Consider the following 15,589-nt stretch of genomic DNA (forward strand, 5'->3'; position numbering starts at 1 on the left):
TGTTTTGGTTGTGGGTAGGAGCTAATGAATGCCAATGTGCTTTAAGAACTGCAATAAACTCCCTAAGTACATTCTTATTTTCAAAAATACTGCATAGGCGTTTAGATCCATTATAGAAAAGCAAATGGATAAAATGCTTTAGCCAGTGCCAGTTTATTGTCTGAGGGACATGCATGCAGCCTGTTTGGGTTCAGCTGAATCAGAGTCTGTCATGTTATCAAAGATGACTCATGGAAACAGTCCGGTTCACTGTGTTTTGGCAACTGTTATTTGGGCAAAGGTGTTTTTAGTTTCCTCTCTCCACCCATGGATGGGTATTGGCTTCTCTAGAACATACTGAGTTTAGTTTGTGTGTGTGTGTGTGTGTGTGTGTGTGTATGTGTCAGGCTTTGGGTTTTGTTTGTTTTTGCAACTCTCTGGAGAGGATGGGAGAAGCAGCAGCCGTCTCCTACCTTTGAAAACCAGCCTTTCCCTACAGTCCCCACCAAAAGGTGGCATACCAGGTAGCAGCATTCAGGACAGCAATGCAGGCGTCAGAAGACCATATGAAACATGGTCATAGTGACAGCTAATACACAAAGCATGTTATTTTTACAATTTGAAGCAAATATATAGAAAATATGTATGTAATTAATTTACATTGAATAATACATTTTCAAAGCATTCTCTGGTTTGGAAACATTAACTGTGAGCATTTCAAGAGGACCTTGGACCACTGTATGTTTGTTTCAGGGGCTATGTTTGCGACGGGGGCTGAGTTGCTGGGACCTGAAGTTCATTAACCTTTTCCTCCAGGGAAGCTGCTCTACCAGCTTTGGATCACAAGGAAGGAATGATCTTTATCTCTATTTCTATCCTACTGCCTGACCCTTTGCTCTCTGTTGAGAAACATTGGCTTGGTTCTAATCCAGTTTAGATAACCGAGATGGGGCATACCTTTTTGCCTTGCTTTATGCAGTGTTTATGACCTCGTTTGTCTTCCTAGAGACGACATAAATATCCCTCTTGATAAGTAAACTCAGTGTCTGAAAAGTCACTAATAGGAAGTGTTAAGAGCAGGGGGAAATTGTTAGTGAATCCAGCAAATCTTGTACCCATTTATCTGGATCCTTTTTGTGTCACTGGGCCTAATAAAGAAACAGATAAAAAGAGCAGCCAAAAAAGCAGACGGCTCTTCCAAAGCTCTGAGACTTTGAGAAAATGTGAATTTATTTAAACTCTCCAAAGGGAACTGCTAGTGGAAACGACATCTTGTAACAGACACACAAAGCAAGGTGCTTTGGTACCTGGCATGCCTTAAAAACAGAACCCCCTCAATACTTCAGGAAATGCTTGTGTGGATGAGACAGTGGGAAGAAAAGTGAGTTTTAGGGTCCATTAGAGGCTTTTTCAAAGCAACATATTCTGATGATAAAATATAAGTCTATGAGGAAATAAGGATTCCGTTTACAAAATCTCAGCTTACATACAACTTTACTTTCAGATAGTTTTTACAGGAAGAAAGCTATGTTTTAACCACCTCTAAAAGGTTAACTACTGTAAATTCAGCACTTTCTAATAATCCTTGGGTCAAAAAATTTTAATCACAGAATTAGAAGTGTTTTAAGCTATATTATGTTTTCTGAAACAGTCAAAAGACTCCTGGATCTTTTGCTATTTTTACAGGCTGCTATAAATGCGCTTGATGGCCTCAGCTTCTTCCTTGTCAAGGATGCCTTTCTCCACATAAGCATCAGCTTGTTGGTTGATGAAGTCCCTCATCTTCGAAAGGTCATAATCTGGAAAATATTATTAGAGCATCATGAGCAAAGATCAGGAAAGGCCAATCCCATTACAGTGATTACCATTAACTGAGAATTATTTTATACAATAACACAATTACCATTCTCCATCTTTCACATTGGGAGACATTTTAATTCTTGGCATTTGTGCAGTGTTTTGCAGTATAAAATAATGTTTACGTGTATTATCTCATCTGCTTTTCATCACAACCCTGTGAGATGTTCAGGTGGGTCATATCATCCCCATTTGACCAAAGAGGAAATAGGCTCATGACCAGGGCTTTGCAAACTTTAATATTTATACCAATCACCTGGGGCCACTGCGAAGTTGCAGATTCATATTCAGTAGGTCTGGGGTAAGGATCCAGGTTATGCATTTTAAACAAGTTGTCAGGTGATACTGATGCTGTTGGTCCAGGGACCACACTCCTGGGTTAAGTGCCTTGTTCAAGGTCACATAGGTAGTCAAAGTTATGATTAGAACCAGGTGTTCTGACTTCCTGATTTACCCTTAGTCAACACCCTGTTGATGTGACAACCCACTCTTTTTTCAAATTAAGAGTTACTTTATTTCATGCTGTTTGAATTGTATGCAAGGAGCAAAAAGCCAGACTGTAAACTCTTTTTGGTTCCTGTGTCCTACTTAAACAAACAAAATCTATATAAATTACCAAAACATCCACCAAAAATAGAAATTTCCAAGTAAGAAGGCTGCCTATGAAACCTTTCCAAAAGCTTAAAAAAAAAACCCATTTTCCCTTGATTTTTTAAGTATTAAGCAATTATAGCTGTAAATGACCAGACAGAACCCTGCTTTCTGTTAGTTGGTAAGGGGGAGAGAAAGGAGAGAATAGGTATAAAAGGGTGATTTAGCAGCCACCCTTAGTGAGCCTGAATGTAATCTGAACCTAGGTTACTTGGGTATCCTTAAGCTTCTATGAGAAAGGAAAATGAAGCATGAAGGACTTCTCTACAATCACGAAGTGAGTGAGGCTTAGACAGGGCTTATTTCCTCACCAGCAAGCAGGACATCTGCTCCCTGTTAGGGCACAGCCATGAAGATTGAAAGAGAACTCCCAGCACTGAGCACTTGACAGCCATCACCTTAGTTGCTCCCCAGGAGGTTATAGGATATGACATTATCTAGCTAGCTATCCATCCATCTATCTTCTATCATCTATCTATATAGGTCTTTGTCCATGATTCCTGACTTATAACTCCCATAGCGCCTGTTACAGCTTTTTGTCATAATGTTGGGGCACTTAGGGCCTCAGAAGAAGGTCTCAGGAGGCAGAATCTTTCTCTTTCTCTGACCTGCCCTCCTTTCACCTGCCCAAGGCAGGATTCTAATCTGATTGTGGGTCATAAGACCTTTGCTCCATAGAGGGCTCTGCCCCAAACCGTGGAGGAAGGATGCATCACAGAGAAGCCATGAAGAATCTGAAGTGACAGGCCTTGCTGGGTTTAGGCCATGCCCTTTTTGTCCAATCACATTTCTACGTGGTTGTCAATCATGCCTATCCAACGAAGTCTCCATGAAAGGCCCTAGAGGACAGGGTTCAGGAGCTTCCAGATAGGTTAACATGTGGAGGTTGATAGGAACCTGAACAAAAACTCATTCACATGCCAGAAGGGTGGTACACCCCAGCTCCACAAGGATGGAAGCTCCTGTACTCCAGATTCTTCCAGACCTCACCCTATGTATCTCTTCATCTGGCTGTTTATTTGTATCTTTAAAACATCCTTTTAATAAATCAGTAAATGCATTTCCCTGAATTCTAAGCAATCCTTTTTTTTTTTTTTTTTTTTTGGGACAATGTCTTTCTCTTTTACCCAGGCTGGATGCAGTGGTATGATCATCGCTCACAGCTGGGCTCAAGCGATCCTCCTGACTCAGCCTCCTGAGTGGCTTGGGACTACAGGTGTGCACCACCACACCTGGCTAATTTTTAAATTTTCTGTGGAGACAGGGGTCTCACTATGTTGACCAGGCTGGTCTCTAACTCCTGGCCTCAAGCAATCCTCCCACCTTAGCCTCCCAAAGTGCTAGGATTACAAGTGTGAGCCACCACACCAGGCCCACTCTAGCAAATTAACTGAACTCTAAGAGGAGGTTGTGGAAGTTGAAACTTGAAGCCAGTCAGTCAGCTGTTCCCGAGGCCTGGACATGCAACTGATGGGAAGGAAGAAGCCCTCTTTTGGGACTGCACCCTCACCCTGTGGTGTCTGAGGCTATCTCTAGGTAGTGTTGGAATTAAATTGAATTGGTGGGCACCCAGCTGGTGTTGGCTACAGAATTGATTGCTTGCTTGGTGGTGGGGAGAAACCGTGGTTAACAAAGGTCAGGACTAATAGTAATTTTCCCTGCTGATACAGCTGCAGCCACTGCACGGCCCTAGGAACTAGATTCCCCACAGGCTTTGAGAGACAACTCCGAGTCAAGCAGAGTGCGTATGAGGGCGGTGGAGAAAGAGCTCTCTGTTTCTGTTTTCAAGAGAGCATACTGCATATTTCCCAGAGACAAAAGGGAGCATCGAACCTACACTATTATTCTGAAGTTTGCTAACAGAGCCTTCCATATGCAAGCACCAGAGTTCCATGCTTCACCAGGTTGGTCATTTCTGGAATGGGAATTGAATTGCAAGATGTTGTTGATTATGACCAGGAGTCTGATTCACATGCTAATCAGTGAAAGCAGTAACAAATCCTCCAAATTGATGTACCATACAATTTACCATGGCTTTGGAATGTATTTTGGTACACAGTGTATTACAATGATTCTAAGATGAATATTTTAAAGTCTTTGCAGTCATTGATGGCATGTTGTAATTTAATGGCACATAAAACAATGGTGCATTTTTAATTAATGACAGATTTGATGAAATATGGTTCATGTAAATTTTAATGTAACTGACATTAAAATTGGTTCAAAAAATTATTTTGAACCAAATAAAGTATGCATGAATACCTGATAACTGTTGCCATTACACTTAGAACACCCAAGCTAAGAGGGTGTTGAAAATACCTCTTTCTCTCTCTCTGCTGTATCTCAGCGGTTTGCAAACTTGGCTGCACGCTGGAATAACCTGGAGATTTGAAAAAATACTGATGCCAGAGCTCTGTCCCCAGAATTTCTGATTTAGTAGTGCTGCAGTGCAACCTGGGCAGGGGGATATTTAAGTTCCCCAGGTGATTTGGATGCACTTTAAAGTTGGAGAGGCATTACCTGTTTCTTTGGAAAGCATCACTTTGCAACTGCTCTGGCCAGGTATCTGGGAATCATATCAGAATCCCCCTTCTCCACATAGCTCTTGAGTTCCTCCCTTCCTTTTTATTTCCTCCGTTGTCCATTGGTTTAAGCCCCATATTTCTGCTCCAGATCTCTCCCTCTGTCTTGCCTCCTTATCTCTCTCCTGCCTTGTGGGGTCTTATTTTTTCAATCTGTAATCACACTGCGGCCAGATGGAATTCTCAGTTCTTAACCTAATTAGGCCCCAATTTAGGCTCCCTTGGCTAAAACCAGCCTCCTCTGAAGGGTGCACAAATGTCTTCCTGGCATAGCCACTGCCCACTTCCCAACCCTGTCGGCTGTTCTTCTCCACAAACATCCAGTGTTCCCGGGGAAATGAATGGCTCCAGTTCCCAGAACAACCCCTCTCTTTTGTCCCTTTATGTCTCAGTACCTAGTGTTCCCTCTGTCTCTCTCTCTCCTCACTCGGCAGATGATCCTTAACTTTTCAGGGAGGGCTTTCTTGTGGCCCTTCTCTCAACTGTCTCTGTTCTAGTATGAAGATCCACTCCATCTTCTCACCTCCTTGACAGTAGCACACCTATCCCTGACATCACTGGGCAGGGCCACCCATAGCTCTAATGATGCTGTGCACTCCTTGGGCGGGGCATTCCTGGCACTCAGAACAGGGCCTGGTTCTGTGTTTGGCCTTATATAAGTAAGTGACTGCTTTTATGACTGCAGGGTGTACAAAATATGTGCTCAGAAAATAACTGTTTAAAATACTCCAAGAAAGGGGGGCTAGATAAAATAAGACTGGCAACATTAAAGATGGGTGCTGGAGACACAGAGATTCATTATGCTATTAGTTCTATATTTGCTTTACATTTTTCATAATAAAACACAAAAGAAAATGGTTTTACTTGAAAGACTAATTTGAATAATAAGATAAATGGAGATTTTGTTCCCCTTTGCATCTGAGAGGTGACATCAGTCTTTTTTGGGCTTTGAGGGAAAACTTTAGCACAGTCAATTTGACTGTGGGAATTTTTATGTAACAAGAGCCCCTGACAAATGGGTGAAGTTTGCACACTCAGTCCTACCTTCTTTATTTCCTTTTTTGTCATGTTTCTTCAACCATTCAATATTTTTTCTGATGGCTTCCAAATAGGCTTCTGTTTTTCCTGGAAGAGGTAAGAGAACTATATCAAACACTCAGAAAATATCACTACATCTCATTTTGAAGACCACACTTATGTTCAAAACCACAAATATTAGACTAATGTAGCACTTGCAAGGTTATTTCCCTAACTAGGCAATGTACATATTTGTATGTGTATATATGTGTTTGTGTGTTGAGGGGTTTAGGTCAAGGAGAGCAGGTGGGGATGAGGTTCCAGGAGGAAGAATCAAGTTGGTAAATGACAAGGGGCATGATTCCACACACAAATAAATCCACCTTGATGTCCTGGCAGAGAAGAGTTTTGATTCAGTTTATGACATAGATGGGTCCCTAGATTAGTTCATTTCTGTTTAGGGATGTTTCTTCCAAACTGAGGCGCGTCATCAGGCCAAGGACTTGAATAAGAGTGGCAGATACTTAAAGATTCTATCACTTCAGTTAAAAGTCCGAATGTGTGGCTTTGTGTAAGCAGCTCTAAGTCTTCTGCCCAATTTGGGAAGGAGGAGGATAAAAACTTAGACAAAGAGGTGACCAATGCCTCACTTCAAGGTTTGGATGGCAAACCTTAAAACTGGTTCTAATAAAACTCCCCAGGATGCAAACAGTGTTCCATGGGCCTCAAGTGTGGCTTGAGAACACCAGGCATCACTCATGCCCCTACTCCGTGATGCCCTTTACCTGTATTGATGTCTGCAAGTGGATATTACTGTCCACTGAGAGATGAAGAATCCGGGGCTCAGAGAGGTGAAGTGAGTGGGCTAAGGCTAGTAGGACAGAACAGCTGGCACTTGGACTCTGGTCTGCTTAGTTTCAGCTACCTGCATTATCTAAAGGATGAGACCTCACCTTCAGACATGGACAGTATGTTCTGTATCGAAGAAATCAGCCATTCTCTTAACCAGGCAAGGCCCTAAAAAAGAGGCTTTCAAAGTCCAGGGCCTCTGCAGAAGCAATAGCTGCAGAGCTCAGTGTGGTGACCATTCCTTTCAGAGCCCCATCTGAGCCCTGTTACCTCTACTCTACTGCACAGCCCTCGTGGTTGAGCTACCTGTACTGCGTGCTTATCATGTGCCAGGGACTGCTCTATGCTCCAACATGCCTTATCTCATTTATTCTCTACAACAACTGTTTGGGGCAGTCCTATTATCATCACCATTTCACAAATGAAGAAGCTGAAACACCCAGGGAGAAAGTCATATGCTGATGATCACACGGCTGGTAAGTAGCAGAGCCAGGTTTGAACCTGGGTACCTCCAACTACTGCCCATGTACAATAACGCTGCCCTAAGAGTTGCCCATGTTCCAGCTTCCCCCACTGCATTTACCTAAGTGACTTTCCGAGCATCTTTCTTCCTAATCTTGAAGCCCACTCTTGCCTTACCACTGAAAATCTGTGCCATCTGGTCCCCAAAGAAGCACAGAGACTCCTACGGAAAAAGGGCTGAATGAACAAACACCCAAAGAGAGCCACAATTTTTGGTCCTTATTTACTTCAATAGTTGGTATAGAAACTGCCTTGATTTCAGCAGTCTGGGAGGTTGAGGTGGGAGGATTGTTTGAGGCCAGGAGTTCAAGACCTGTCTGCACAACATTGAGAGACCCTATTTTTACTAATACATAAATACAAAAATAATTTTTAAAATGCAGTGTTTTCTATTTCAGATTAATTCAGTTACATAAGGCATTTTGAACAAAGAAAGAAATCTTAGTGCTGACCATTTCTAAACAATGCAACTTCATTATTTTAAAGAGTTTAAATCAAACTAGTGATCCCCATAGGGCTCGCTTTAATGAATAATGATTTGTCATTCACACATTAGGTAGTTAGGGCTTTTGAAACTTTTGAGTATGTCTAAAAATGGTCTTGTTCTTTAAATAATTTTAAGCATTTTTTCTACTGTCTCCTCTGATATCATATCATGATGTTAGAGCTTATTTGGGATAAGGAAAACCACAGCTTAGCCTGTTTAAACACTGCATTAAAAATTCCAAGTTAGAAGAGTAAAAATAAAAAGAAGTTTTTGCCATAGTGGGGCAGATGTTGCCCACTCTCATACCTCCCTCTTCATGCGCAGCTAATAGAGAAACTCTCAGCTGATGGTGGAGGAAATGGGTAGATCGACGTGTTAGCTTCCTTGTTCCTTAGGCATGTTCTACTGTTTCCCACAAGTCTTCAATAGGATTGAGCTCTAGTTGCCAATGCTGAAGCTTGCTCATTAACACACCTTGTATTGGCTTCTTTCCCTTCCTGTTCATGTCCCCACCCTGCAGTGGTACTTCCTGGGGTCACTTCCGAATTAAGCTTCTTCACCTCAAATCCTTCTCTTAGTGCATGCCTTGGAGGGAACTCAATATAAGACAGTTTGAAATAGAGGGCTTGACTGGGATCTGTGGCTTGCACCTGTGATCCCAGCACTTTCGGAGGCTGAGATGGGCGGATCACTTGAGTCTAAGAGTTTGAGACCAGTCTGGGCAACATAGAAAAACCGCATGTCTATCAAAAAGAAAAAGAAAATCAGCCAGGCGTGGTGGTGTGCACCTGTAGTCCCAGCTATCAGGAGGCTGAGGTGGGAGGACTGCTTGAGCCCAGGAGGTGGAGGTTGCAGTGAGCCAAGATTGTACCACTGCACTTCAGCTTGGGCAACACAGCCAGATCCTGACTCAAAAGAAAAATAAATTAGAGTCCTCAGCATTATTGTATTACGCTGCTTTTTGTTTAGGAACCAATTACCTATAAAAATGGTGTGGAAATTTAAAAAGTATGTAATGTGTGAAAAGCTATTTTATTCACTATATTGACATTATCAACTCACAACAGAGAATGAGTTTACTACAACTTAAAGAAAATCAGACTGCAATTCATTGAGAGACTAATATCTCATGGGTCATAACATATATGATTGTGACAGTCTCCCTAATTTATAACAGAATACCCCATCATTCTCATCCTCTTTTATGTTTTATTTTTGTCCATCAGAAGGTGACTACTTATCTTCTATTGTAGTATACAATTTATTAAGTATATTGTCTTCTTCCCTTAGAAATATGTTGTTTGCTGATGTACCTTCATGCCTAGAACAAGGACTAACAGACAGTAAGCACTACAGAAGTATTTGTCAATGAGTAAATGGATGAAAGCTTTCTATACAGAAGCCAAATTGCAATTAGAAGATTGCCCAGTGAGCATGGAATCCAAACTAGGAAACTACATCTTAAAAAAACACATAAATGGCATAGATTTATCTCTTTTTTTTTTTTTTGGTGAAAATGAATCATTTATTTGAAAGACCTGAACTTTAATGGATTCTAAGCCTAAATGATAGGTATATCAGAAACAATTTAAAACACAAATGTGATAGATATACTATATCCACATGTCATTTATCTTCATAGAACTCTCTGAATTAAATATTGTTGTTCCCATTTTATTCATGAAGAAACTAAGGCTCAGAGAGGTTAAATGACATGCCTAAGGGGACATAGCTAAGTAAGGGTCTGATATGGTTGGGTTGTGTTCCCACTCAAATCTCATCTTGAATTGTCATTCCTATAATCCTCATGTGTCATGGGAAGGACCCAGTGGGAGATAATGGAATCATGGGGGCAGTTACCCTGATGCTGCTGTTCTTGTGATAGTGAGTTCTCATGAGATCTGATGGTTTATGTAAGGGGCTTTTCCCCATTTGCTCAGCACTTCTCCTTCCTACCATTGTGTGAAGAAGGATGTGTTTGTTTCTCCTTCCACCATGATCATAAATTTCCTGAGGCCTCCTTAGCCCTGTGGAACTGTGAGTCAATTAAACCTTATTCCTTTATAAATTACCCAATCTCAGATATGTTATTTATTAGCAGCATGAGAAGGGACTAATACAGGGTCAGAGCCTGGTTTTGAACCAAAATGAATATGGAGCCTTTAATGTCTGGGGCTGGGTCAAATTCACCTTTTAGATTAGAGAAATTGAGTGCCTGCTGTTGTTATTAAACTGGCTGACAAGGCAGTGGTTTTCAAACTTTGATGCACATTAAAATCACTTAGAGAAAAATTTTAAAGGCCCAATGTCCAGATTGCTCCTCAGACCAATTAAATGAGAGTATCTGGGACTCGGGACCAAATATTTGTACTTTTTTTTTTTAGACAGAGTTTTACTCTGTCACCCAGGCTGGAGTGCAATGGCACGATCTCAGCTCATTGCAACCTCTACCTCCTGGGTTCAAGTAATTCTCCTGCCTCAGCCTCCCAAGTAGCTGAGATTACTGGTGCCCACCAGTATGCCTAGCTAATTTTTTGTAGAGACGGGGTTTCACCATGTTGGCCAGGCTGGTCTCGAACTCCTGAGCTCAGGTGATCCACCTACCTCGGCCTCCCAAAGTGCTGGGTTTATAGGCATGAACCACCGCACCTGGTCACGTTTGTACTTCTTAATGATCCTGAGGTGGTTTCAATGTGCAGCAAAGTTTGGAAACCATTGCCACCAGTATTAAGACCTCCACACCTTTACAAGAGCATTGGCAACAATGGGAATAACATCAGGTGCTCTTCTGTTCTTGGGGCAAAGCAGCTGGCTCATATTGACTTTTCTCTTTGCAAGAGCTATAAAGCAAATCTTTCATTTACACAGTGTGCACTGAAAGCCGTATGAGAGTCAACTTTGGAAAGCTGGACTATTTTTTTTTTCCTCAATTTATTTCAGTTTCCTTTGGAAAAAAATAGCTCATGACTGAGGTAATAGAATACAAGCCTTAAAACATATGCTGAAGCAGATGGGAAAAGAGCCAGAGTCGAGATGCAGCCTTGCTTTTCTGGCTGTTCTGGTTTTTAACACTGTGAGAAAAATATCTTTTCTAAACATGAATTTGTCTTTACTCTATTATGCTGCCCTGACTATCTCTCTCTGGGGGAAGTATACAAATCAATAGAGTTAGCCTAATGCATACTGGATATACTAAAGACATTAGGTCTTGTGAAAGAGTTTTTATAAAAATTAAGTTTGATATAATACTTAAAATTATGTCAAGATTACATGATTACACTTTTGAACTGGATGAAGCAAAGCAGCTGATGCTGATGTCATGGATGCTCACATAGACCACAGAGCTGTTAGATTCAAGATTCTGCATAATGATGACATTTTACATGCCCATGAGATGCAGCATGGAAGACTGGAGGAGCACTAGATGGAGAGTCAGAAAACACGGGTTCAAGGCCAGCTCTACACTCTGGCCATGAGATCTTGAGCAAGTCAATCATTTTCTAGGCCTCGTTTTACTGATTTGTAAATCAAGGGACGAATTCTAAAGAGGAGATTCGTGATTTGTACATATAGAAAGAAATTCCCCTTTGCTGTCCTTGAAAAACCCATGTTGATATGTAGCTCTCCCAAACCTACTTGGGACTTCCTGACCCACTTGCTGACTCCCAGGGGAGAATTTTGAACTCATCATTTTTGGACATTTCTAGCAGAATCCCTAGAGACTTGAAGGGAGGCATGAATTCTCTTCTTTTATGTTGCTTGAATAATAAGTATATCCACACAAATTAGGCAATTTATTATCAATTTATCAATTAAATAGGCTAACTTTTCTGGCTCCCATAAAAAAAGAGACGAAGATGATAGGCTATTTAAGTGAGAGTTATCTTAGAGATCACCTTTTCCAACCTCATTTTTTTTTCCAGCCATAAAGTTGACAAATGATAGTGCTGGAAGGAGTTTATGGGTGTTATAATGCTTATCTCATCCCTTGGATGATTAAAAAAAAAGATTTTCAGTGACTCACAGAACAGATGTGAATGAGTAAACATCTAACTGGCAAAAAGAGCCACACTTAGATAATAAAGTTTGAAAGTAGTTTTTTGTTTTGTTTTGTTTTGTTTTGATCTTCAGAGAGCAATTTACTTGAAAAGTTAAGCAACTTTATAGATTTGGTTGAAATTAGAAGAAATTAATATATTAGAATATCCATAAATTTAGAAATAATTACTGAATCAGTTAAACAACCAGACCAACATTTAAAACTATTATTCTTAATGTGAGTCCCTGTGGAAACCATAGTTTAAATAGTTTAAACTTTTCAAAGGTAAATGTATCATTTTTCATCATTGGTAACAAAGTTGGATGTTTTTTAAATTAAGCTTGAAATGAGATGGATATAAACATGCTTTGTAAACTGAAGCATGATATGAATGTCGAGTATTATTATTATTACTTATATTCCTCACAGGACTCAGCTCATGCCAGGCATGGTTAATAAACAGTTGCTGTGGTTAGATAGGGCCATCACCTCGCACTCTGCAAGGCCAAAACAGACTCCCCACAGATATTCCTGCCAATGTGTTCTGCTTCTAATTATTTCCTTAAGTGGTTTTAGCTGGACCATTACTTCATCCCTTGTTCTACTCTATAATGTCCTCCGACTTCCTGTCCCGGGGGAATCCTGTTCTGTTTGTGTCTGGCTCATCAGTAAACGAGATATATGTGCATGTATGTGGCCTGTGTTGCGCTTGCCGGCATATGGGTTAGGGACTATTCTTGGGCCATTTCAAAGCTTGCTTGAGTCCTCAAAGGCGAGAAATGGTTCTCATATTCCTTCTGTAGCTGCTTCCTAAGCACAGCGCCAGGCATGCCATTGGAATAAGTGTTTATTTTTTGCTGAATAACTGTCCCAGAAAACCCAGTCCACCCTGCCTCCACTCACATGGATGCTTTCCTTTTTCCACCTAGAGACAATGGGTGTTTTCTCACTGGGCTTTGTAACAGAAGCAAAGCACTCCTTGAGAAAAGTGCAATAAAACAACTGCGAACACAAAGATATATGTCAGTGTGTCCTTTTGGGGATTAATTTTTTTTTCCTAGAAACTGTAGGTCCTTGGCTTAAATTTAGTTGGCGTTTTCTAAACTATACTGGAGTCAGTTGTCCTTATCCCAGAGTACTGGGGTCAGGGGTAACATGAATAAATTAGATCTCTGAACAATAGCAGAAGGACTCATTTTAACCTCAAATTCCTGCCTTTTTTCTAATGTTTTAGAAGAGCCATTACAAAGAATAACACTAGGCCAGGTGTGGTGCCTTACACTTGTAATCCAGCACTTTGGTAAGCTTGATAGATTGGGTGGATCACCTGAGGTTGGGAGTTCAAGACCAGCCTTGCCAACATCGTGAAACCCCATCTCTACTAAAAATACAAAAATTAGCTGGGTGTGGTAGCACACATCTGTAATCCCAACCACTCGGGAAGCTGAGGCAGGAGAATCACTTGAACCTGGATGACAGGGGTTGCAGCGAACTAAGATTGTGCCACTCCACCCCAGCCTGTGCAACAGAGCGAGAGTCTGTTGTGGAAAAAAAAAAAGAATAACACTAAATCAATAGAGGTTTAGTCTACTGTCTTCCTCTCTCCCCATTACTATCTGATGGAAATCCTAATGAAGAAGGAAATCCACCCACATCATTAGTCTCCAAACATTCACATCCTAACTAGGCAATAGTGGACTACTAAGAATCATCTCCTTTATATTCATTTTTACATGATGTTTTCAGCACCCATTCCTACAGCCCTGTGCACAGCGATAGAAGGTTTTGTTTAAAGCACTGAGCATGTGACCCTAGCAAATTAAAGGACACAGCCTGTGGCTCACTGGTATAGGGAAATATGATTGCTGTATGTGGGTCACTTCCAGAGGGGCTGATTGAGGCACGCCGGGTTTCTGTTGAGGTGAACTATAGTGCTGTATGCTGCCCAATTCCTGGTTCTCTGTCTCAGGTCACAGGCCACTCTTTTCCTGGTTAGCTTTTTTTTTCCTTTTTTTGAGATGGACTCTTGCTCTGTCACCAGACTGGAGGGCAGTGGTGCAATCTCGGCTCACTTCAACCTCCACCTCCTGGGTTCAAGCGAATCTCCTGCCTCAGCCTCCCAGGTAGCTGGGACTATAGGCGTGCACCACCATGCCTGGCTAATTTTTGTATTTTTAGTACAGACGGGGTTTCACCATGTTGGCCAGATTGTCTCGATCTCTTGACATCATGATCTGCCCATCTCGGCCTCCCAAAGTGCTGGAATTACAGGTGTGCGCCTCTGGTTAGCTATTTTTAAAAAGTTTACCATTCATCCTCCACCTCACATCTGTTAGGTTAAAAAAAAAATCCAGAAATCAAAAGTCTAGGCAAGGATGCAGAGAAACTAGAACTCTTGCATACGATTGGTAGAAATTTAAAATGGTGCAGCTGCTGCAGAAAACAGTATGGAGGTTCCTCAAAAAATTAAAAATAGAATTAGCATATGATCCAGCAATTCTGCTTCTGGATATATACCCAAAAGAACTGAAAGAAGGAGCTCAAAGAGACATTTTTACACACATATATATATATCAGCATTATTCACAACAGCCAAAAGGTAGAAGCAACTCAAGTGTTTATAGACAAATAAATACATAAAATATAGCATATACCTACAGTGGAGTATTTATTCAACCTTAGGAAGAAAATTCTGACACTTGCTACAACATGGTGAACGTTGAGGACATTATGCTAAGTTACATAAGCCAGTCGCAAAAGGAAAAATGCTATATGATTCCACTTATATACGGTCCCTAGAGTAGTCAAATCCATAGAGACAGAAAATGGAATGGTTATTGCCATGGAGTGAGGAGAGCGGGAATGGAAAAGTGTTGTTTAACGGATATAGAGTTTTGGTTTTGCAAGATGAAAAGAACTCTGGAGATCGATGATGATGATGGCACCACAACAATGTGAATGTACTTAGTGCCTCAAAACTGCACAGTTAAAAATAGTTATAATGGTAAATTTTATGTTATGTACATTTTGCCACAATTTCAAAAAAGAACTATTAATATTTTTTTTTAAAAGAGTTTACCGCCCATCCAGAATGACCTAGGGTTGAATAGAAGTATGAGTCCCCAAACATGGCACACATATACCAGTTCTGCCTACTCTTGCTCAGGACAAACATTATCAGTTGATCATTCCAACTTTCTTTCATCTGAGTCCAGATGCAATATCATAAACTTTCTCAACCTGGGCCACTACCAAACAATTGGAGCTGACACATCAGCTGTGACAATGTAGGAAAAGATTGTGATGGTCTATGGAATTTGTGCTAGAGAAAAGAAGCGTACAGAAATATACAAATGTACAAGATAAGAAAAATCAACACAAACTTGATACATTAAGGAAAAACTATCTTTTTCAGCCTTGTCTCAAAAATGTCCTAGCTGAAATAGAAGCAGCATCTTTCACCACTATCACCACTTATGCGAACCCATAATGCCCAGGTTCAGGTGTCTAATTCTACAAGTCTGTTCTACAAAAGGAAACCAGAACTCCTTGAAGGAGAATTGATTTCAAGTCTCGGGAACGGAAAATTCAGAGTGGATATACAAT

The 15,589-nt window shown here is 40.8% G+C and overlaps 1 protein-coding gene across 3 annotated transcripts in view; it reads right to left on the reverse strand.

The window, feature by feature from the left end:
* Positions 1-1,185: 1,185 nt before the first annotated feature.
* Positions 1,186-15,589, reverse strand: part of SCG3 (secretogranin III) — a 39,508-nt gene continuing 25,104 nt past the window's right edge. For all 3 annotated transcript variants that reach the window (XM_017504631.2, XM_017504634.2, XM_017504632.2), the window contains 2 exons: positions 6,114-6,194; positions 1,186-1,778 (listed from right to left, as the gene is read on the reverse strand). In XM_017504631.2, coding sequence (XP_017360120.1) covers positions 1,660-1,778; positions 6,114-6,194 — 200 coding nt within the window. In that variant the 3' untranslated portion in view covers positions 1,186-1,659. The remainder of the gene's footprint in view (positions 1,779-6,113; positions 6,195-15,589) is intronic.

The sequence above is a fragment of the Cebus imitator genome, unplaced genomic scaffold (assembly GCF_001604975.1).
Source record: "Cebus imitator isolate Cc_AM_T3 unplaced genomic scaffold, Cebus_imitator-1.0 Scaffold325, whole genome shotgun sequence".
In the NCBI taxonomy this organism is placed as follows: domain Eukaryota; kingdom Metazoa; phylum Chordata; class Mammalia; order Primates; family Cebidae; genus Cebus; species Cebus imitator.